Source organism: Centroberyx gerrardi, chromosome 14, assembly GCF_048128805.1.
Source record: "Centroberyx gerrardi isolate f3 chromosome 14, fCenGer3.hap1.cur.20231027, whole genome shotgun sequence".
In the NCBI taxonomy this organism is placed as follows: domain Eukaryota; kingdom Metazoa; phylum Chordata; class Actinopteri; order Beryciformes; family Berycidae; genus Centroberyx; species Centroberyx gerrardi.
This window is the reverse complement of record NC_136010.1, coordinates 21,964,405-21,988,979: the sequence shown is the minus strand read 5'-3', so window position 1 is coordinate 21,988,979 and position 24,575 is coordinate 21,964,405. Positions and strand designations below refer to the sequence as shown.

The 24,575-nt window shown below is 42.1% G+C and overlaps 2 protein-coding genes across 4 annotated transcripts in view; both read left to right on the top strand.

The window, feature by feature from the left end:
- marchf9 (membrane-associated ring finger (C3HC4) 9) overlaps positions 1-7,397 on the top strand; it is a 7,765-nt gene extending 368 nt beyond the window's left edge. The window contains exons 2-4 of the mRNA XM_071915461.1: positions 4,992-5,147; positions 6,065-6,257; positions 7,066-7,397. Coding sequence (XP_071771562.1) covers positions 4,992-5,147; positions 6,065-6,257; positions 7,066-7,397 — 681 coding nt within the window. The remainder of the gene's footprint in view (positions 1-4,991; positions 5,148-6,064; positions 6,258-7,065) is intronic.
- A 2,895-nt stretch (positions 7,398-10,292) lies between these two features.
- On the top strand, positions 10,293-22,883 carry LOC139924500 (natural resistance-associated macrophage protein 2-like). 3 transcript variants are annotated; one of them, XR_013507169.1, is made up of 17 exons: positions 10,293-10,505; positions 11,524-11,613; positions 12,014-12,165; positions 12,850-12,972; positions 13,862-13,981; positions 15,238-15,344; positions 15,511-15,581; positions 15,709-15,776; positions 16,020-16,175; positions 17,555-17,713; positions 17,853-17,939; positions 18,419-18,538; positions 18,892-19,041; positions 19,390-19,463; positions 19,569-19,722; positions 20,289-21,606; positions 22,756-22,883. XR_013507169.1 is itself a non-coding variant. In XM_078288256.1 (16 exons), the coding sequence occupies exons 3-16, from the start codon at positions 12,022-12,024 to the stop codon at positions 20,394-20,396; spliced, it is 1,641 nt and encodes a 546-aa protein (XP_078144382.1). In that variant the 5' UTR covers positions 10,293-10,505; positions 11,528-11,613; positions 12,014-12,021; the 3' UTR covers positions 20,397-22,334. The 3 variants fall into 3 exon arrangements, 2 of the variants coding, with proteins under 2 accessions (XP_078144382.1, XP_071771640.1); XM_078288256.1 differs by lacking the exon at positions 22,756-22,883 and having other exon boundaries at positions 11,528-11,613; positions 20,289-22,334; XM_071915539.2 differs by lacking the exon at positions 22,756-22,883 and having other exon boundaries at positions 20,289-22,334.
- The last annotated feature ends 1,692 nt before the right edge of the window (positions 22,884-24,575 follow it).

Sequence of the window (24,575 nt, the reverse complement as noted above, 5' to 3'; positions counted from 1 at the left end):
CACACACACACACACTCGCAGCGAACACGGCTCCTATCCTGGTTCCTATCCTGTGGCAGCCAGTCTGGAGCCTTTTTAGGGAGGTTCTTTACAGCACCATGCTTAAATGGTGCTACACAGAGGCTTTGTGGTGCTGTAAAGAGCCGTTTAACCATGCATGAAATGCTCCAGATCAGCAGGATTTAAAGAACTTTTACTGGGTTCTTTATTCTGATCTGCCATTTAACACATGAGGCATGATGGTCCTGTATAGAACCAGTATCTTGACCAAAAGGACCCTTGGAGAACCCTCCTTTTTCTGTGAGATATGGGCTACTACAACCATCCTGTCCCACATTCCTCTCTCTCTCTCTCTCTCTCTCTCTCTCTCTCTCTCTCTCTCTCTCCCACCCACCTTCCCCATTGCCTCGTTTTAAAATGCCCAAAAAAAACAGGATCTAGGATTGAGGCCTAGGATTCTGACAATCACGTAGAAATATTCTCATTCTCTGAGAAGATCACTGCTTACTGATAGGTTATCTAAATAACACTGTTTTCATAACTAAGACAATCAGTGGCAGAGAGGCAGCAGTTCCCACACATCTGAAATCTGGCCAGCATAGCAACAAAGAAAGTTAGCCAATTAGGTCTGCAGGATGACAAATAGAGTGACTGAATATGCATGAGTCACAATCATTTTGTAAATGTAAATCAACTGTCCCCCGATCCTCCTGTTCCATAGAATAGGATGATCAATTATTGATCATTTGATGATCCATGTTGTTGGCTAGACAATGGTTTTGACTGTGATGATAAATGATAAATGAAACTGTCATCAGGTTTTCTGCTCATTTTCAGTCAACAATAAAACTCCAGCAATTTACAGAGCCCAAACAAAACAATAAGCAGTGCAGCTCTTTGGTCTGTGGCCAAATGTTAGTCTCACCAGATGTGCTGAAACCTGCGCCGCCTGGCTCAGCAGGTAGTCCTGAAGCCTGAGATAATTAGAAACACTGTAAATCCTGTAGGAGCACAGATGGATATTACCACTTAGTCACTTCCCCAAGATAGGCTTATAGTGTTATTACAGCCCAAGTGCTAATTTATGACATCTGCCTCAGAGATTCTATTGTAAGGCATAGTAAACTGGAGAAGCACACAGGAAGGACTCAGAGTATAAATCAGCTTCAGCTTTTTTGGATGTGGGGGTCGAACCCCCGGCTGCCGTCTTGCCCACTCTTAATGTCTTGGGCTTTGGGCTCTCCGGCAAGGTGACTCATCGTGCAACGTGGCTCCTAGCTGCCTCTTTTAGCTACAGACAAAGAGAGCAAGGCAAACAAAGCATCGAGGGGAAACCCTAAGACTTCTTACGCTACCACATCATCGGCTTCTCAGGCTGACATTGATATTAGCTTGTTTTTCTTGCGCCGCCTCAGCGGCACGCAACTCAATTTCCAGCCTTGTGCAAAAGGGGGGAAACTGCCATATCACCTTGGGTGGGAGGGTGGAAGGTGGGGGGTGGGAGGGTGGTGGTGGTAGTGGGGGGGGTGAAACACACGTTTGCCATTTTATTGTTATTTCATTATTCAAGCAGGTCACAACAGGGGACGGGATCATGTCGCTGTCAGCGTGCCAATTACCTACAGATATAATCACCTTGCTCTGTGGGCTGAATTGAATATGAGTCCTTATTAGCTGCCTGTCAAAGCTGTCAGTGTGTGCCATGGTACAGTAGCTGTGCCATTGATTCCACTTAACACTGTCTACGCTCACAAAAGGCGCGCCGGAGCCTGCTGGAAGGACCGGGTGTGTGTTAAGAGATAGACGGACACACACACATGCACAGATACAGTGGATACTGTACAGTGGCATTGCTGGAGTGAGGATGCGGGGGTTGCAGGGTGGGTGGTCACCCCTACCCTTTTCACTATAGTGCCCAAGTGCCCGTTTCCGTAGGGACACACAGTCTGGAGCTGAGGCGGCTCTTTTGCTGTAATTTTCGTCTAAAGGTTACAGGAGGAGGACTACCATCAACCCCCCCCCCCCCATAGAAGTGACACACTAAATTAACACCTTCATACTCTGTGAAGCGGCCTGGAGGGACAGACCCGGGCCAGATCACCCACTTGTAAGTGGGTGGGGGGTGGAGGGTGGGGGGTAGGTCAATGGTGGGTGGAGACGGAAGGGTGCCTTTAATATTTGGGAGTGGGTGGCCTTTAGGAAGACTGTTGCTTTACAGTGGACTTCATTGTTCACTCAGATCTCTTACCGCAGGGGGTTCATTTGGGCATGAGTACATCCTCCTAGTCCAAATGTGACCTTTTATGTCTCGACCTGTGTTTACCTCGGCGTGTCGCTTTTGGGTATACAGATGGACTCTCAAAGGGGATGACCCGCAAATGGAAAAGAAGCATTTCACATGAAAAAAAAAAAAACCCTCTAACCACTCAAAAAAAAAGATATATTTTACTTGTGATTTCCATTCAATTCAATTTTATAGAATTGCATTTGCCTCCATGGCCATGTTTTTAGAAGGAAACTATTAAAATCTTTATAAAAATACATTAATAGCTCTTGATTATCGCTATTATATTGCTGTTGTCATGTAAAAACCTTGTAACTCATTTCTCAATTTTCGTGTTTTCACTCAATTGAAGGATTTCCTGGTTCCTCTATGAGTTGAGAAAATTCTCCCACCTCTTGGCCTTATGAAAACCTTTCAGAGCCTATTGGATAATGTCAAAAATTAATAGTCAACAAGCTAAAAAAAAAAGGCTGCTTTCCTTAGTTACTGAAAAGCTGACATTTTGGAGTTTTTCCATCCAATAGTGACAATATTTTTAGTCCTTGGTATCAAAAGCTCTGTACATCAATATTAGAACATCAAAAACATCTCAAATCCCTTGATGTGGTTTCCCAAAACAAAATTCATGAGTCCTGTGATCTTGAACAGTGTGATCAATATTTGTGAACACGAGCGACTCTCCTTCAGAGTTTGAATCCAGACGACCAAGATTCTCAGGCCGAGATGTAACCATGAGACACTTTCAAGAGCTGCTCCATTGGCAGTGAATGGGAGGCTAAATATGTGGACGCATATAATGTTTCTTGGAGCTTTTACACACAAATGCTCTTCATTTCTGAGTAGTGCCAAAATGTATGAACTAGAAAATTGACCCATATGCAGAAAAAAAATCCCACTGGGTGCTGTTACAGTGTCCACAGTGTTGGTCTCCTATTCATCATCAATGGAAAACGCTCCAGAAAATGCTCCGGAATCTTGGTTCTCTCCTCTCTAGCTTCGGATGAGACCTGTAACACACTAATTTACACTAAACTGTCCGTCATCATATGTATTGAATATACTGTATATTGCTTAATAAATGCTGTTCAAGGTAATGATAATGAAATCATAATGAAAATCATAATCACAGCTTTAAAAAGTCTTTATTTTTATTTCATCCTAGTTGATCACGACACTAACATTTTCATCCCAGCCTGACAATGCAGGCACATACGCATGCACGCACACACAGACACACACACACACACACATACACACGCTGCTCATCCACAGCTTGACATTTTCAAAATGTTTGCTTTCATATTGTTTTTATTTAGTCCCTCATATATTTCTGACCTTCTCTGTGTCATCTTTATAATGTCAGCAGGCAAGTTATTTTAGAGTTTATGAGTGGCATGTGGCTCATCTGCCAAACCAAATCTCCATGTGGTTGGACACTTGAAGTCTTTTATTATAAGCGGTAAGGTTAAACGAGCCAGATGGGTGCAGAAGGACAGAAAAAATATTATGCATTATTTGTGTCAACACAGTAGCTCTCTGGGTGTATAAACACTGTAGGGAAGCTTAACTACGGGTTTAACAGGTCATTCTCTGGCAATCTGAACAGATACCAAAGCGTATTTCTGAGTCACCATTCGTAAATTAACGATTTAGAAATCCAATTATTTCAGCATTGATGTTTGTTAATGTGGAAACTTGCACGCAAAATTTGTTTATCGCCTACAGCCGAGCAGATAAATATCTGCTGATTTTGATGTTTTTTTTTGTTTTTTTTGTTTTTTTATCTTGATCTTCATATTTTTGCAGTCATTACAAAGAAAAAGGGCTTTTTCATCAGGAACTGTGGTCTAGATTTATGCTTTGGTGCAGTTGACGAACAGTTTATGCTCTTCAAAAACACTATTCTTTGAATTCAGCTCCCCTGAAGTGAACTCTCCCACCTACCTTGCCTTCAGTAAGGTGTCTGAAGTCTACCATTAAAATGTCATCACCCTATTTTTTTTAGCAGAGAGGTGTAATTTGTGATGAGGTTGGTATCGACTGAGTTCACACAGACTTTGTGTGAATAGTTGGGCTCAACAGCTCACCTCTCCTTCACCTGTCTGCCCTTGAATCCTCCCCGCTCCCCGCTGCTAACAGGCTCCTTCGCCAACAGGCCCGGCACCAAGCTGAGTCCATTCATTGATCTACTGGTGATTCACACATATTTTTTCCAACACTCTTGTTTTAAAAGCTTTTAATTCAGTTGTGACGTATAAGGTTGGCAATTTTTTTTCTTTTCATCCAGTGAAACTTAAAAGATAGTTGCAGAAATTAGCTGCAAAATTACCATCAGAGTTTTAGCTCCTCAACAAAGTGGACGTGTGACGCTGAACGGAGGTGACAACCTGAATGTGGTCATCCTCGTTCTGCTGAATGTGCCAGCAGGCTTCAGGTGCTGGTGTGGCGCTGGAGAGACAGACACTGGATGAGGTCCAAAAGCCACACTAGCCTGCCTCTTAGGACAAACACAGCCTCTTGGCCATGAATTTAAAGCAGAGTCAGGGACACAATCAGGGACAAAGCTCCATTTATCTCCAGAACATCTCCATTAAATCAGAATAAAGAATGCTAAAATAACGTGGTAAAAAAATAACTCAAAAGGCAAAAAACAAAGCTGCAGTGTGGAAACAGATCTAATATTGTGTGTTCCCTGTGTGTCCTGCAGGGTGAGCTGTTGAGCCCCTGTCGCTGTGACGGCTCGGTGCGCTGCACCCATCAGCCCTGCCTCATCCGCTGGATCAGCGAGAGAGGCTCCTGGAGCTGTGAGCTCTGCTACTTCAAGTACCAGGTCCTGGCCATCAGCACCAAGAACCCACTGCAGGTAACACAGGGGGGAATCTGCACAGTGCTGAGAGGAGGTGACACCACACATGCTGCACCGACACCAACTGTAGAATGCATCCACCGCACAGATTTTAGGAGAAATTAAAGGAAAAACAGTGCTTCACATTGCCCTTGAAGAATTTGAACTATTCAGCCACTGCAGCACTGATGCTGTGCCAGTCCAGATGAATCTGGCTCACATTGCACATGGGAAAATATAGTAAATTAGCAAACAGGCCAGCACAGCACGGTTCAGTTCAGTTTGATTTGGTTCAGTGGTGTAAAAAAAGCTCCTCATCAATCTCCTTACAAAACAAGTCCACTGGCTTTGTGACTAGGGGGGAAATTTGATAAACAAACAGATAAACAAAATGATGGCAGTATGTGAGTATGTAAACCCAACATGCGTGTAAATATGTATGCCGTTATGCACCGTTTGCCGTTATTTTTAAAATTCATGAATGAATCAGGCGGGGAGATCTTATCTCATGGAAAACGTTCTGCTGACACAGGCAGTTTATAACCTACACAACATATACAACAGGCAGGATGAGCGCTCTGCAGCGCTCTGCACTCTGCACCCGGGCATTAGACTCAACAGTCTTTGCTAGAACAAATCTTGGGCAGTCGCTGTGGTGTGAGGACTGTTTGCCATATTGTGCTGACACATTTTCCCCCTTTGCGTCACTGTCCTTCTGCCCTCCTGTTCAGAGGAAGCCAATGGCTCTCAAAGCTATTGAGAAGATGCCGCGTGTGTGTTGATGTGTGTATGTGTGTGTGTGTGGGTGTGTGTGTGTATGTGTGTGTTTGACACATTTGTTAATGTGTAAGCCTGCATGTGTATACATTTTATACCCGTATATGTCGATCTCTCTCTCCAGTCATATGTGATATAGAAGTCTTTCTCCCTTCCAGTGGCAGGCCATCTCTCTGACGGTGATAGAGAAGGTGCAGATTGCCGCCATTATCCTGGGTTCCCTGTTCCTCATCGCCAGCATCTCCTGGCTCATCTGGTCCTCCCTCAGCCCCTCTGCCAAGTGGCAGCGTCAGGACCTGCTCTTCCAAATTTGCTACGGCATGTACGGCTTCATGGATATCGTCTGCATAGGTAAGGCACAAAGAGGAGGACACACAAAAACACACAAAAACACTGTGTGAACATACTGTATGTACATCAGTAAGTGATGCACAAAATCACACAGAGACATTATAGAAAGCACAGGCATAGACAGTGGAAATAGGTGTTATGGATGACACACAATTGTATGAGAATTTTACATAAAAAGATGTTCTTAGTCTGCTTAGGCGACAGAGTAAAGAAGGATGCATTATGCAAGGATAAGAGTAGGAAAGAAAACAGGATGTACTCTGCAACAGAAAAAAAAATTATAAACATAGGTCGCATTATGCAAGGACAAACAAGAGTGAAAAAAACATGGATTCAGTCCACATTCTGTAGGTTGGTGAGGACACACAAAATTACACAAAAACAAAATGGGCATAGGGTGCACAGGCAGGAGATGACAACCCAAACAATAACAAAACAGAAAAATTTGAAGATGTTGCAGAGTACAAGAGATTGTGTTTTCTAGGAGCAATCCAAAAGCGGCTTCAGAGAGCGTACAGTGAAACCTGGTAGACTGTTCTTGTGGAATGGTGAAACGCCTGTAAGACAACACTGAGAACAGATGGCATCAGATATCTGCACTGTGATTATTGCCAACTGTCTATTCTAATCTACAAGGGCCGTGGAAAGTTCCTGTGTGTGATACTGATTGTGATATACGGCGTGTGCTTGCTCGCGAGCCCCGCTTAGCGTAATATTTGATGTGGAGCAGTTTGAATTCATTGGTTTTCCATGCACTGTCCTTCACCCCGCACCCATCCCTCTCCATCCACCCTTCTTCTCTGCCCAGGCCTTATCATCCATGAGGGCTCATCGGTGTATCGGATCTTCAAACGATGGCAAGCTGTCAATCAGCAGTGGAAAGTACTGAACTATGAGAAATCAAAGGACTTGGGTGACCCGCTGAGCTCCAGCAGCAAGACGGGGGGCCGCGGCTCTCGCAGTAACCCCCACGGCCTGGGCAGCAGCAGCGGAGGGCGACAAAGCAGGAGGCTAAGAACTATTCTGAACCACCACTGTGGATACACCATCTTGCACATCCTGAGCCAGCTGCGGCCCAACGACCCGCGGATCAGCGCCGCCGCCAACCGGGAGGTGGTGATGAGGGTGACCACTGTATGAGGTGGACTAGGCGCGCGCGAGGGGGATACGCCTCGTCTGTGTGTCCCAATGTAAATGAGTGGAGGGACTTTCGGACCTAATTTTAAGTACTAAAGACTCACGTAGGCAACAAAGAGCCCAGTGAGGGTGAAAGCTGAGAGACGCCCGGAGCATCAACAGACAGCACACACATGAGGATTTCTCCTCTTGTTTCGTATCACAAAAGGAAGCCAGATGCTCCTTTTCAATAATGGAGGAACTGCTGACGATAATGACGAAAAAGTATTGAAGACATCAAACATGAAATGTGAGGGGTGGGGGTGGGGGGGGGGTGGGGGAGTGTAAACAGGCTTTATAACCTAATCCAAGGTGACGACGAGTTTTTTCCAGTTCAATATCAGGATGCACAGAGACATTTTTGTTTGATTTGATCCTCTCGGTTTGATTTGTATCTATTCTTTTGGTTTTTTACTCACTTTGATTTTGTACGGATGTATGATTTTAGAGGAAATCATGTAACTCCATACATGCCAAGCATTTCCAATCAGCTATGTATAATGATCTTAAAATTTCTACAAGCCAACTGATGCTGATCAATAGACCGAAAACTGAAAATGACACACCACATACAAACATGAGAGAAACACAGACTACAAAACAATAAGTCATGTCAAGTTAGAAAATAAAAAAAGAAGAAGTCAATAAGATTTCAGTGACACTTAATCTTTCTGCAATAAAGATACGTATGTACATTTCACAGGGAATTTTGCATGGGTATATAATTTTATCCTTCATCACATAACATAAGCACATGACAAATTTGCTCTATTTCGAATGGTGCTTGCCAAAAATAAACACTTTAAAACATCTGATTTCATTGCACCAACTTTTTGTCAACATGACAAATGGCAGTGTGTTACAGCTATTTCAGCTAAAATACAGATTGTTGCTGCTGTGTGCTGATTCAGATTTGATAACAAGTAAACTATTGGATTAAAAACGGGGATCAAATGATCTCTTACTATTCAGTCTCAACCCTGTCTCTTCTTTAACCCACTTGCAGCCTACAGTGCATGCGTGGCCTGGATGGGTATATCATTGTTTTCTGGTGTGAAAATGTATTGGGGTAACACAGTCACGTGTTGTAGGGGAATAAAATGGGGCCTCTTTTTTTTCCAGTAGTTTTTAATCTATTGCCTTGTTTTATCTGTCTGTTATTAGGACATAAAACTTTAGTCAACTGACAAAAGTGGCAAGTGGATCCAGAATTTCAGCAACTCACATCACAGTAGTGGTTTTGGATTCCTTTGTACAAAAGAAGTATAGGCCTAGTAATCCTCGAATAAATTTTTAGAAAGATACAAATAAACCCCAACTGTACAAATATCACAGCAAAAAGTCCCTATATGAATATTATAGTAGATAAAAAATACTATTAAGTACAATAAGATCACTATAAACTGAGTTTATAGTGAGCAGCACAGATACATTATAATATTATAGTGATGCCATAAGACATAAATACCATTAAGTGCGGTAAGGTTTCTATAAACTCACTACTGAGCACCACAGACACATTATAACTCTCTGTAGGAATATTATAGGAATATTTAAGGCTTGCTACAGGAATATTATAGTGATACGATATCACATAAATAATACCATTAAGTAAGGTAAGTTCACACATGCTCACTATTGAGTACCAGACACACAAAAATCCCCATAGGAATATTACAGTAATATTATGGTTACATTTCGTCAGGGTTAGAATAGATGATTGAACACGGGTTGATTACTTGTCAAATCGATAATTAAATTAAATTTGGGTTTTTTTGTTTTTTGTCGTTGGTGCTAATTCCAAAGCCTGACAGTAATGTAATGTAAGTATGACTGTGCACAAGCTCCTCCTGGGTCCAATCTAAAATCGGTCAACATTTGTCTCCACCCAGTGGCTGCTTCCTGCTTTGTTACTGACTCACTCACTCTCTTGGACCATTTTGTTTTTTCCTTGTAGGACTAATACATTTCCATTTCTGCTGCTAGAGGGCGTCCTGTACCAGGTAGCTGCGTCAAGGCAGACAGCACATCTCCTCTAAGCTCTCTGGTATATGTTTTGTGATTGAGTCCTTTGTGTATTTTTTGCAGCCCTACATATTTGACATCATGCAAAGCCCCAATTCTTCATTAACCCCTTAGAAACAGCTGTCCAAAACGGTTATGGGTTAAAATTGACTTTTTCAAGGAAGTAGACATCTTTTCAAGTTGTCTAGTAGCCCGTGTTGTTATTGAGTCTTTGTGTAGTTTGGGCAGTCCTATGGCATCTCGCATAGGCCTGAATAGCTATGAATACATACTGTGAAGAGACAATTGTATGTTAATTTATTACCGATTCCCTCTCAAATATGTTTTTCATTTTCACTTAATTCCTCAAAACCCGCTGCAGTGTTTATGTGTCGTCAATAACGGATTTATTTTGAAACTTTTGATCGGAAACAACATAGTCGATCAGGCTTTTATTTTGAAAGCAGCTAAGCGGAAGTCTAGCTTTTTGTTTCTGTCTGGCTTGACGCTAGTGCCAAATATATAAATCTTCCTCTTTCTTAGTCCAGGGGCAGAATAATAGTGGGGCGGTCTGACGAACAACCTGAATTACACTATACGGATTTCTTGTACTTGTTAATCGGCAATTAATCAGCGAGGCTCGTTTCGTTCCTCCCGGGACGGCATGCTAACAGTCTAACTGGGTCACATGGTAGAAGTAGGAGAAACAGGGCAGGTTCACTTTGTCAAACACTGTCGTGGTATGCGACTTTGTCCCGTCCCTCCTCCCCTTCCTCCTCACCTGCCCGGCGAGTCAGTAATGCAATACTTCAGCACCTTAATGCACAGGGGGAAGTCTGTCCAACCTGTCGGGGAGTCCTCTGAGTAAACTTCACTGTGAGCCCGGTCCCGCTGAGTCAACAGGGAAGTGAAGAAAATGGGACTGTTTCACCGGGAACTAATGTAGTTTACTATCCCGCCGCGTGTTTCGTCTAATGGATGCGGGGAAGTTTGATAGAGCTTGAAGAGAGACAGAGAATATTTTAGCTAGCTCGTCAACCACAAAAATGTTCTCTTTTCTGAGATCAGGTGAGAGTTTTCTGACTACCTGGGGTCACTGAGGCTGGGACAGGCAGCAGAGATGGGATTAGTAGTAAAACCCGTTTTTATAGACTTGCTTTTATGTGATGTCTTTTTTATCGTCTTTTTGTCTTTTTATCTTTTATCGGCTTTTTATTGTCTATCGTCTTTTTATCATCTTTCTATTGTATTTTTACGTCTTTTATCTTAACTGTCTTAATTCTATCTTACTTTTATTCTATTTTACTGTTTATTTTGGTTTTCATCCTACGATCCCTGTTTATTATTGTTTTATTGCCTTTTAAATTCATAATTTGAGTATTCTGCTTTTATTTTGTCTGTCAAAGCACTTTGTAAACTCTGTTTTTAAAGGTGCTATATAAATAAAGTTATCATTATTATAGTGAATTCCTCATGTACAGAAGGGTTGCATTTGTCCTCACATTTCAATAGGATTTATAGTGTGTCATGGTTCACAGTGACCTTATCTCATGGTATTCTTTATCTCACATGGTATCACAATATTACCCCCATAATACTCCCACAGAGACTTAGTTTTGCTGTGATATTTGCATAGTGCCCTTGTAAATGTAATGTTTACATTCTAGATGATCTATTGAAATATTGTTTGGTAATGTAGGTTAATGAAATTTCATCTTGTCTTTTTATAAATTGGTTTTAGTTTGTAACTGACGACCACACTGCTTCCAAATTGTGTACTGTTGCCTCCCGCCCGGAGACTACAGATGGAAATTAGCTTACAGCTATATCTGGCACAATATATTTAAAAAATAAATAAATACAGTTTCTTATATATGATTACTATAGTTGTTTTTCTTACTGGGCATCAAGACTTCATCATGTCTCTGTGGAGGCTGAGCGAACGAGCCCCACTGTTGTTAAGGATAACCTAATGATCATCTCTGTACTTCTTCTCATGGTTTTCTGTGTGTGCAGGATTAGTTTTGTGTGCACCGTGATCATGTAAGCGACTGTAATCCCAGTGTAATGACCTGTGTGCTTCCAGACAGAAACCCCCTTCCTGAGGACATCCACATCTCCTCTCTGCCTCCCAGCGTTCCCACAGATCAGGAGCCAGGCCAAACTGGAGATGAAGGTAAGTTTGTTTATTTTGTCGACACATAGGCTTATTTGTTGTGGCTCTACACAGTTTTATGAAACGCACTGTATGTCTCTCTGTATAACCTACAGTATATCTCTTGTACTCACTTGATTTCTGCTAGGTTTGTTTGGGAATAATAAAATTGAACAAAGTGTTTACAGTAATAACTTGCTGCTCTGATAATATAACTGCCTCCTTACAATGTAGTTGGTGTCACCAAAATCCTACCTGTCAGCAAAGCGACTGGAAGTGTGTAATCTCCCTTACATTTACCATGCTGCAGTGACATTTACTATGGAGTCATATCTTGTAAACTCCACTCTGGGATTGAGCATGTGATGTAAAACCTCGGGTGCCTTCACTGAAGTTGAGTTTTTGTTTTTTCTACTTTCAGGGGATGACATGGCGGGAGAGAAGGAGGTGATCCGAACCACACACACACACAGGGTCGTCTCCTCCCCCTCTGTATTCCTGCAGGGACAGAATGAAACTGTGGCCAGTACTTATTTTGACCAGAGGGTCCCTGTTCCAGAGGAGGACAGCAAGGTAACCTCCCGGGGTATTAGTCCATGATAAGAACCATATGAGATACACCTGTATTTATAATGATAATGACCTCCGGCATACACCAACATTTGTTTTTTTGTCTAATTGAGAAGACTTGTCACCATCATCATCAGGGTTTGGGTCAATTCATGAATGAACACATCAATTCCAATTCAACTGAGGAATTGGAATTAGAATTGGAATTTGAAGAAAATTACTGGAAACTGATTTTAAATTTGATTTGGAATTTCAGGAAGTTGAATTCCATGTTTTTTTTGTTTTTTCTTACCACATATCTGAGATTACACGTATCGTTATATATTATCAATACTGAATATCATAAAATGTTAAAGGTACCTTTCAGGTGATATATATAACATGTAATCGTAATACATACATTGTGATTGAATGTGTTTGATTTGTTTGTTTTCTTCTTTCTTTGTTTTATTTGATTCATAATGTTTGATTTATAATGTTTAGCAAGTCAAGACAGCCTCTCTTACAAGTGGAATTTCATGGAATTCAATTCTGTTTCCTGTCATTCCAATTCAATTCCAGTTCTGTTTCCTTAGAATTCACCATGCATTCTCAATTCAGTTCATGAATGGCCCCAACCCTGGTCTTTATACAGTGTATCAAGTTCAATGTCATTAACGTTCCAGCTCCTTGTCCTCTGTCCTCTAGATGGGGTTTAGTTTCCGTAAGCTGTGGGCTTTCACTGGGCCGGGGTTCCTGATGAGCATCGCCTACCTGGACCCAGGGAACATCGAGTCTGACCTACAGTCTGGTGCTAAAGCTGGCTTCAAGGTATTTCAGATAATACTGATTCTAATACAGGTACTACCAATACCAATAAGTGTCACTGACTGCAGTAGCTGTTCATTACTTTTGGTGAGATGGTTCTGAATGACTTGAGATACGCTTCACAAAAGGAAAAGGGAAAAAAAAAAGTTTGTTTCAGAGTATATTTGTGTTGTTTCAGAGTATATTTGTGTTATACACAACTGCATTGTTATGTATGGATTCATCTTGTGAGTCATGCCTGTGAATATCAAATTAACTACTGCTACTACTACTACTATTAACCACTACTATTAACTACCACTACTACTACTACTATTACTACTGCTATTAACTACTGCTACTACTGCCACTGCCAACAGCAACAATAATAACTAGAAGGCACTCTGAGAGCTCAAACCTCTGATCAATTTTCCAGCTTGCTGTTACACCCAACGACATCATTCATATCACTGTTGTACAAGTTAAATTGATTTCTTGACCCTGCAAATACACCCATAGGATTTGGAATCAAGTCTCTCTCTCTCTGTAGGTTTCATAGTTATGGCTAAAAAACAACAACCCTGTAATGGTGGTAATCCCAGATCTGGATCACCACCAAAATCAAATCAATTCTTCCTTGGCCCCCTGTGCACCAAATGTCATGGAAATCTGTTCACACGTTTTTGAGATGTCATGCTGACAGACAGACAAACAAAGTAACAAGGGTGAAAACATAACCGCTTTGGCAAAGGTAATAATAATAACAGCAACAACAGCAATAACAACAACAATAATAATAACTGACATTTTTCAGATTATCAACAAAAACTGTTGAAATATGTTACACATAGGGAAAGGGAAGCTGATCCACATGGCTGATTAACAGATGACACCTGTGTTCTCCTCCTGTCAGCTCCTATGGGTGCTGCTGGGTGCCACCATCATCGGTCTGCTGCTGCAGAGGCTGGCAGCCCGACTGGGCGTTGTCACTGGGATGCACCTGGCTGAAGTCTGCAATCGCCAGTACCACACTGTGAGCCTGCTTTCCTCTATACAGCATATCATTAATCTCCATCATGGCTATGGACGAGACTGTGATCAGTATAGGGGCTTTTGCATGAAGCGCTCATTGCTGTTATACTCATTGCATTTAACTGTTCGCTGTGATTGGGCCTGGTTTCCCAAATGCACTGTAGTGCTACTGTAGGATCATCTCTGTACCACTGGTTCACAATGGAGAAACGATCCTACTGAGATGCTTTCAGCCGAACCAGCAGTGGTTTTCTGCAACTGCTTCATTGCATAACCAGTGTTGAGCACTGTAGTTACTGTAACTGTAATCCTTGGATTATATAATAAAATTACAAAGATAAATGTGACAGCTATGAGCCCAGGACATTTATTAAAAAAAAAAAAAAAAAAATTGAAATCTGATTACATTTACAATTAAATCTAGTATGACTTTATGAATTATTTATATTAATATTTGGGAGTCTAGTTTATATTAAAATAGTCTCTGCTTCCCTAATTCTTGGAATAGGAAGGCAACTGAGTACCACATGGCTGAGAACCACGTGACTCCCTCCTCTGTTCCCTTTTCTCCAGCGCAAACAGGCCTATTGCGCCTCTGTTGGACACATTTTGAGAGGCTGAAATAGGTGTGAAAAAATATGTAATGACCTATTTAATCAGAACAATGGCTTGAGTTCATAACCATCTTCTCAGAGTTTATTGCCATTTTTTTTTACTTAAAGTACCTATAACCATCTTAAAGGGGAATGCCACTTAATTGAAGAATTAATTTGTTGTTCTTCTGGGGCCACCTGGGTCAGTTCAGTCGGTGTTTATGTACATAAACTGCTCTGCCCTGAAGCCATTAATGAAAGAACCATAATTCCACTTAGTCATACCGATGCAAAGCTGGGAACAACATCATTGAAAATGAACAGGAAACTGACTCACATCTAAATTAGCTTTATATAATGACAGTGCAATTAGTTCAGACCTAGAAAATGGATCTGTATCCCCAGTAAATCATCCTGGATACAGTTACCTTTTCCATTATTTCTAAGTAGCACATTTAAAATCTGAAATTTTGTGTTATTGCCCCTTTGGCAAAATAGGCCTTCACCAAAAGCACTTTACTCCTGTACAGAAAGGTCTGGAAGGTCTGGAATCTAAACCATAATCAGCCTTGTATAACTGAGTTCTTTTCACTCACAGGTAATCTGTCGTTAGCCTGTCCGTAATATCACGTTATATACTAACCTAACTGTGTCATGTGTGCAGGTGCCTCGTATCTTCCTGTGGTTGATGGTGGAGCTGGCCATCGTCGGTTCAGACATGCAGGAGGTCATCGGCTGTGCCATCGCTTTCAACCTGCTCTCCTCTGGCAGGTGGTGGGACACACACGCACAACACCGGGGCAATATTGATTTTTATGGCTGTTGGGATGGGATCACAGTTTGATGAGTGCTTTAAAATGGTTTTATTACTTCCTCCGTGTTGATTATTTCCGCTGCTTGTGTGCTTGTGTGTGTGTGTGTGTGGGTTCACTTATAGGATACCCTTGTGGGGCGGTGTCCTCATCACCATCGTCGACACATTCGTCTTCCTCTTCTTGGACAAGTATGGTAGGTTGTGGCCGTAGCTGTCGGATCCCCACGTGCCTTCGCTGATTTATGAGCATCGTTTTCGAATTACAGTGAAATGCCTCACGATGCAACGACAAATAAAGCCTCCTCTTTTCCCCGTCTTCAGGTCTGAGGAAGCTGGAAGCCTTTTTTGGCGTGCTTATTACTATTATGGCCATTACCTTTGGATATGAGGTACTAAGTTATACCTTCCAATAACTAGATAGTCAATTCTGTGTCCTTAAAATATGGTGTCCTTGGCATTTCTTCCACCCATATGTGTGTTTTTCTATCTGTCAGTCAGTGTGGATGAATTGGTTATCTGTTTGCATATATGTATATCTGGACATGCTTGTGCACCTGTGTGTATCCGGCCAATACATCGGTGATTAATGTGAATTTTGTGCACCTCTGCCATTCTGTCTCCCTGTCTGCCAGTATGTGAAGGTGCGTCCAGACCAAGGCCAGCTGCTGAAAGGGATGTTTGTGCCGTACTGCGAGGGCTGCGGGCCTGTTCAGCTGGAGCAGGCGGTGGGCATCGTGGGAGCCGTCATCATGCCTCACAACATCTACCTCCACTCCGCCCTCGTCAAGGTGGGATAGATGTGGAATTCCCATTTCAAGTGGCTTTATGAAACATATCATCGCTGCTGGGTGAAAACCTTTTACCTCCAAAATGTCAACTTTTCAGGAACTAAGAAAAACAGCCTTGAGTTTAGCTTGATGACAATGTATTTTTCACTTTATCCAGTGAAGTTCAAAAGGGTTTCATCAGCCCAAGAGGTCGGAGAATTTTCTCCACTCATAGAGGATGAGAGCATGAAATCCTTCAGTTGAAGTGAAAACATGACCATCACCCAAATTGGACTTACGAGGTTTTCACATGACAACAGCGATATATATTACATCCTTATGGACAGTTATTATGGCATGCAGAAGAATTGTTCAATGTGCAATCACACACACACATACACACACACACACACATACAACCCGACAGAAATACCCAGCTAGCTGCTTTTTGTTCTTTCCATTAGCCCATTTGACTGTTTTCTGCATCACATAATCAATAGCCCCCTTTCCACTGAAGGCCAAAAGCCCAAGAACTTTGGCCCAGGAACTCTAGCCTGGAACTCTTGCACTGGGCTAAACTTGTTAAAGTGTTTCCACTGAGCAACCTGGTCCCTGCGTAACCATGACAACTAACTTACACAACTGCTTGTCATCAAACATGGCAGACAATGCTGCTGTCAAATGTATCGTATAATCGTTAACATTAGTTTTAATTACTTTGTGGGAGGTTTTAAAAAAGAAGACGGCTGCAGGATGAGGCTAACATCATTCACATAAAAAAACAAAGTGTCATCGCTGGGCAGTGATTCAAACGCCTACTGAAGGCGTTAAAGTAAAGAAAAACTGCCTTGCATGCGTAAGCAAAGGCAGTTTTTTTCCCTTTAACATTAGTCCTTTACTACTGTGTGTGTCAAACTTGGAAAGCGAGTGATAGTAATTGGGGTATTTTCTAGACAGCTAAATAAGGCCAATGTTGGTTTTAATATACGGTATCAGGCTAAAAAGTTGTTTCCAACTCGTAACAGTCTTATTTTTCTATGTGTAGCAAGATGTATTTTAGATATCAGCTGAAAGTAATGCAGATTTAAGAATTAACATACTAGTTTCTAACAGGTAGATGCTCATTAATGTAGGAATGGCTGCACTCAGTTACAGACGTTACTAAGCAACACCCCCTATTTGAAAAAACATAGAATGTGATGATGTATAAGCATCAGGGCTAACAGCTTTGGCCCTGAAGATTTGGAAGGCCCAAGTAGTGGGGCTTGAGTTCCTGGACTAGCCCTGTTTTGGCCTAGGCCAACCCAGTGGAAAGGGGTCAGGAACTCTGGAACTAAGTTCAAGCACCAGGTTTGGCCCTCAGTGGAAAGGCGGCTAATGTGCGTTCACATGTCTCTCAGTCTCGAGAAGTGGATCGATCGAACGCGAAGGAAGTGAAAGAGGCCAACAAATACTTCTTTATTGAGTCGGCCATCGCGCTCTTTATCTCCTTCCTCATCAATGTGTTTGTGGTGGCTGTTTTCGCTGAGGCTTTCTATGGACGCACAAACATAGAGGTGGTGAGTAGATTTGCAGCTTCTCTTTTCCAATAAACCTGCGATTTCAAGTGCTCATTTGGAATTTCAAAAAAGTTTTCATTGGCCGCTGTGCTACCGGTGAATGATATACCCTCCTGATCAGTTTGTTTTTTTATTCCAGTACAATGTCTGCAATGAATCACACAGTCCTCATTCACATCTTTTCCCCCTGGACAATCAAACTCTACAAGTGGACATTTACAAGGGGGTAAGACACTGACTGCTACTGTATTCTGTTGTTACCACTATCGCTACGACACCATGGGACACTTGAGCGCTATTAAACTTTATCACAGCACAGCACTTGACATAATTTTCTGAAAATCACATCTATTGTTTATCAAGCAATATCTAATTAATAAAATTAAGTAAAAGTTGTATTATTGTGAAAATTTGACAGAAATGTAACATTTTCAGAAAGAACTGTATGCCATCGCCACATATAAATGGTGTGGAGGGAAGCACCAATTCAATAGTTTAAGACAGTTGGATTTCAATGGTTATGCATTTGTCGCTTAAAAACAGCCACAAAATATGTGACCAAGGGCAAGACACACATGATGCCCATTGTCAGGAAACAGGAAAGCTTATGAGAGCTTCAGTAGGAAGAGACAGAAAACATAATTTTTCAACACTGCTGGAGTTGTTTTCTCAACTTGGTTTTGCTGACTGCCCTCTCTGTTGCAGGGAGTGGTGCTGGGCTGCTTCTTTGGCTCTGCAGCGCTCTACATCTGGGCTGTGGGGATCCTCGCAGCCGGTCAGAGCTCCACCATGACTGGGACTTACTCCGGCCAGTTTGTCATGGAGGTCAGTGGAAGAACAGCGAGTCAACAGAGTGCAGAAATACACACACACACACACACACACACACACCAAGTACAGTAGAAATGTCAACTCCCCGCAGCCCCCAGTCCTTTACCTTCACTTTTAGATTAAATGTTTTCCCTGAGATGAGTTAGATTTATTGATTTTTGTGTGCCTGACCCTTTACGTGGCCCTGGTTTGGTAGTTTTACACCAGGACGTCCCGTGTGAAATCTGGCTGTATTTATTTAAGCGTGATAGTAATTTCGCCCAGCGTTCACTCCGGTGAGACGGCAGTAACCGAGCGCAATTTCCTCGCAAATGTCACAGACAGAGATGATGTCTTCTTGCCCTCAGGGTTTCTTGAACCTGCGCTGGTCGCGTTTTGCTCGGGTGTTGCTGACCCGTTCCCTCGCCATCACCCCCACCCTGCTGGTGGCCATCTTCCAGGACACGCAGGACCTGACGGGCATGAACGACTTCCTCAACGTCCTGCAGAGCATGCAGGTCAGAGGGGCTGAAAACTCCACGCGAGCGTTCGCTATCATTTCTCTGCCTTTCCCATTTCTACCTTTCTTTTATGTCACTTTTTAAAGTCACTTTCCTCTCATAGCTCTTTGGCTCTTGGAGATGAGAATGTTAATAGTGATTTAAGCTTCATCTGTGAAGTGCTTTTTAATTCATATTTACAACATGCTATACAAAAAAGAGGACATGAACATTACACATAAGATACAAACTGAGATAGATCAAACTTGTTTTTAATAGTGGTTTAAAATAACTTCTCTAGGCTGATCTCCTACTACATCATAATATATTACTTTTTCATTCTTGTTCATCTCTTCTCTCACGCAGTTGCCATTCGCCCTCATTCCCATCCTTACCTTCACCAGTTTGCCGTCCCTTATGCACGAGTTTGCCAATGGCTTGTAAGCTTATCATGATTTTCACATGCAAAACACACCTGATACTCCAGTGATTTTGTCATCTCTCCTTTGCCCATATTTATTCTGATGTCCTTGTTCTTTCGGCAGAGTGTTTAAGATAGGTGGAGGACTGGTGATCTTGATGGTGTGCTGCATCAACATGTACTTCGTTGTGGTCTACGTCACGACGCTCAACAGCGTGTGGCTGTATGTGCTGGCAGCGTTCCTCTCCTTAGCATACCTGACATTTGTGGGTTATTTGGTAAGTAACCTTTTCATCTGTTTAATGATGCCTAATCTCTTTTAGGGTTGCAAGAAAAGAATCAAGTTCAAAACATAGTAGTAAAAATGAAGTGCATTAGTGCCGTGGGATAGTACAGAGGGGAAATGATCTAATAGTACAAGCAGGTGACCTTTGTGCCACTGTGAAGTAAATTGGCCCGACTGCAATACGACTGCTATCGAATGGAAAAAAATAAAATGTTTAGTCAGAGTTTAGAGCGACTTAATCTTCAACTGCTCAGGCAGTTAACCATCTAAACTCTGACACTCAGTGATTTGGTAGAACTTACAAGTCAATCATCAGTTTTTCTTCAAATCTCTTTGGCCCTTGTGTTCATAAAAAAACAGGAAGGAAGGAAGGAAGGAAGGAAGGATATTTTCTGAAATGAGATAAGGTCTTATTATACAGCAGCATAATTCAGTGTTTTAGTGATATGCCTTATATTGAACTTGTGACCTTGATCTGATACAGCAATCTACTGATTAATTTTTAATCTCTCTCTCTCTCTCTCCCTCTCTCCCTCTCTCCCTCTCTCTCTCCTACAGGCATGGTTATGTCTGATAGCTCTGGGAGTGTCCTGTCTGGACCTGTCCTCCCGGAGAAGGAACGACACGACCATCCTGATCGAGCAGCAACCGGAGTTTGACTCCTGACCGTGCGACTCTCTCTCTCTCTCTCTCTCTCTCTCTCTCTCTCTCTCTCTCTCTCATGCTCCCTCATGGTTTCAGTGTGTGTGAGTGGGCATTCATTTCAAGGACTGAAGGTGCAGTGATGCGCAGCATGCCTGATTTACTGGTTTTACTGTTGTTTTGCACCAGTGCCTTTTACCTTCTTTAGTGCTAATTTATTGATATTTGATGTCACAAACTGTTTTGAATTAAATCTCGTATGTTATTGCAGACATATTTTGTCCGTTGGTAATCAGGAAGGTTAGCCCCACACAGATCACATAACACACACCAGGTTGGTTTTGCCAAACTGACATGTTTACAGACGTGAATGAGTTTTTTTTTACATGATAGTCAGTTCACAAGATGACATGCACTACCTCTGCACAATTTCTCATTGTGCCACAGGGAGGCAGTGCAGGCTAGAAGAGAGATGCAAGGACTGTTCAAACAGCCTCTCACCAGCAGAGCTGTACAGTGTAGTGAACACAACACACATAAGATGACATGGTGTGTTACATCATGTTTTACGTGTTGTTAAGGTTGTGCAGGAATGTGCACGGTAACAGCAGTGTTGTATTAGACAAACCAAGTGAAAATATCTGCTGCGATTGGGCTGACTGTAATATCCCTGACATTTCAGTGTGTACGTTTGGATGTGGCTGGTGTCTGACATGCCTGTGGTGGTGGTATGTCTGCAGAGTTGCAACTATTGTGTAACTGAAGGCAGGCGCTGCTGGTTTCAGTGCCGCTCGAATTCCAGTCTCGAAGCGCTTCAGTCTTTTGCAAGCCGAGGAGAGGCGGACGGACAGGTTTTTCTTTGCATTGTGGCGGGGAACTTTTTTTTTTTTTTTTTCCTGTCATGGAGGCAGGGTTATGTAAGAGGGGAGAGTCTTCCCACCTCCCCTCTCTGTTTTTGTTTTTCTCAATGAGCCAATGTCTCCCTGCCTAGGCCTCACAGCCTGTCCAGTAGGCCCCTTTCCTGGAAACATAGCCTAGCAGAGGCCACTCAGGGGCAGGCCCGGGAGGTGGGAGGGGAGGGGAGCGGAGGGGGGACTCTTCCAGCAAATCACATGATCGTAGACCCTACAGTCCCAGCCCTACATGAGGCTCAGATGCTGCGGGCAAATTTCGACAGCTAGTTTGTCATCTGCATGATTGGATGTAGCTAATGCATGGCAGAGTGCATGGGGCTGTAAGTAGACGCTGCGTGTTCGCAGGTGTGAAATTTAGAAATAGAACCACAATGCCTGATGGATGATGCGTGTGTGTCTGTGTGTATGTATGTGAGTGTGTATGTGAGTTGGGGAGTTTTGTAGGCATTCAAATGTCAACAGCACCACAGATTTTTGTCATGCACAATAGTCACAGAAATATCTTAATGGATCATTTGTGTTAAATTCTGTCGCACGACGTGTTACCAGAGTTGTGGAAGTTAATTCAGTGGAATTAACGTTTATAATCTCCCACTGAGGAAGTTAATTTGGCCTTTGCGCCCTCAGTAAATTCACAGTTAAATTTATGATTACGCCTTTGCTTATGACTGTATTATAATGAGCAGTGATATTTTTTTATTTATGAGAGGGAAGAGATAGGGTATATATACTGTATGTATTTTTACTATAATGTGGCAGACACAGCAGCAGGTAGTAGGTGACTTATTTTGTCAATAGATATTATTGGTAGATGTATTGATTTCCTGTAATGGAGATGCTTACAAGAAGTGTGTTGATTTCTGTAAGAGAGAAATATGCCCCCTAAACTAATGTTGCGGGGAAAACATGCTATTGTATTGCAGTGGCTTACCATAACTGTCTAATTTAATAAGCTCCAATTACAAAAAAACATTAAATGTGTTATTGAATTATAAACAAACAATTCCACAAAACAAAGACAATAAACTCATTTGTTATGCCATTACAAGCACTGTATTCCAGGATTATTTTTAAATGTTCCCATTAGTTTGCATTATGTCTTGTTTTCATATCTTGTCTGCCTTTTCCTTTCACTCTCCCGGATTTAAAAGTGATGAATTTCAGTTCTCAAGTTTGAAATGTGCTAAACATGTGATTAATTTCTCCTTTCAGTGCGTGTTGTTATTACATGCTTATACATTTACAGAAAGGAAAAGCAGTTTAACTCTCGGTTCCTTTGACCGATGAAAGATGGATATAGCTTTAACCAGTAACTGGTGTTTGAAGTCACGTGTTTCGGACAGTTTTTCCAGCATTAGACAGCGGGTACGACTGCTGCACCCTTCTGCTCGGCCTAGGGCCTCAACAGCAGTTGACCCTAATGCTCTCTTGCTCTCTCTCTCTCTCTATCTATCTATCTCTCCACTCAGAGGAATGTACATGCAGCATTACCGGGAGGAGAGCGCAAGGAGCACCAGAAAACGAGCGAAAAGAGGGAATTTCAAGTTGATTTTGTAATCAGTGGCATCAACTTTAAACCACATGACATTTTCCAGCTGTGCGGTCCATACTTATTCTGTATATATTTTTACACGGATCTGTCAGTGTTGCCTTAAAATGTCCTACACCAGGAATGCAAACAGCCGGGCCGTTCTTGTTTATGTCTTGCATTGTGGTCACTGTGGGCACTGGCCGGGCTTGTGGTATAATGGGCCCATATGTGTTTGGAACGGTTAGACTATCTCAACTCTCTATTCCTTTATTGACAACTTCTGCATTGCTTCTCCCAGTATATGAACGCGTGTGGAGTTGGCGTTGCGCTCTAAATCGTTCAAACGTGTGTTTTGTGTGAAGGTGTGCGGAGAAAATGCCTATTACTTCACTTCACACCATTGTCGCTCACTCTGTGCACTCCGGTGAAATCTCTGTGATCTACTCAGCCCTTTCTAAACTTCCAGAGGGAAAACAAAGAGTTGCAGAACCTCAGACCGTTTACCATGCTGTAAATATCTGGGTGCCCCTCGGTCGACCACATCGCCTAACACAATGTCAAAGGCACTTTCTATTTATTTGAAGAGCATAAAACAAATCTCTTGCATTTCCAGCTGCTCCAAAAAAATATCACTGTATGCAGCATAGTGAAAACTGGGTGTGCAAAGGCCTGAACAAACACATAGGCCTAATCTGCGGCTGACTAGGCCGCTGACTTTTTTTTTTCCATTCAAAAACAATAGTAACAGTAACTGTGTTTATGTGATTCTTCTAATTAATGACTGGATTTAGGCCCAAATAATTACTGGTTTAGTCTTAATTGGGCTGGCTAAATATTATGATTACCGTCTGTCTTCTTCTACATGAGCTCACTATTCCCAGCAGTCTTACGGTAATGTAATGGTATTAGAGTACGTATGTATTACTGCAGACTGTGCTGGGTGATTGCTATAATACAGTGGTTCCCAAAGTGGGCTCCGGGGACCAGCAGAGGTCCTCGAGGGGTTTACAGGCAAAATGACATATAGTTTAATTTTAATATTATTTCACTCCCTAGAAGTTAGCTCAATGTGTAAAGACTATGGACCAAATATGTTTCACTGTCCTACTGTTTTGTATTTCTGCATGAAATCATATTTAACAACAAAGCTCTTCCCAGATGGCGTTTTCTTAGCCAGGGAGTCTATTGTTTATCCAATTGGGGAGAGGGGGCGGGGTCCTTCAGATGATTAAAAAAAGGCCAATAGGCCCTAAACAGTAGGAGGTCATTACTTTATCTAGTAAGGACTGGTGTAACGAATTGGGCTGCTGTTTAAATTTCGGTATTAATAGTAGGCTACACATACGCTACCAATCAAAAATACAAGTAGTTAGGCTACTTTTGTTATTAGCCTATCCCTTCTAAATATCCGATTCAAGCTAACTATCCCATCCCCCGATTTGTGTTCAGCATCATTAGCAAGTAGTCCTCTCAGTTGAAGCTATCTTAGATGATAAATTACAAATGTTTACTTTCTCCAAGGGGAAATATCCTCACTAGTTTTATTTTATGACAAGAGCGAAGGGAAGACGAGAAAATGGATTGGGCATCAATGCTATTTGGCCCCCGGGTCCCCACGATAATCCACACACACAAACAGATATCGCGGTTTTTGAAGGTAAAACAGGTTGCAACCGGTTGCAACCGTGAATGTTGGGAGTGTAACCATCTATGGGTGTAAAGGAAATGTATTGTAAGGAGTGTAATCATTTGCTACTC

What these genes read in the sequence shown, in the direction of transcription:
- LOC139924500 (XM_071915539.2), top strand. Translation starts at nt 10,484, where the DNA reads ATGTTCTCTTTTCTGAGATCAG. An exon ending in GTGCTAAAGCTGGCTTCAAG is followed by an intron (nt 12,973 to 13,861) that starts GTATTTCAGATA and finishes TCCTCCTGTCAG; the next exon opens with CTCCTATGGGTGCTGCTGGG. An exon ending in CCGGCCAGTTTGTCATGGAG is followed by an intron (nt 18,539 to 18,891) that starts GTCAGTGGAAGA and finishes TCTTGCCCTCAG; the next exon opens with GGTTTCTTGAACCTGCGCTG.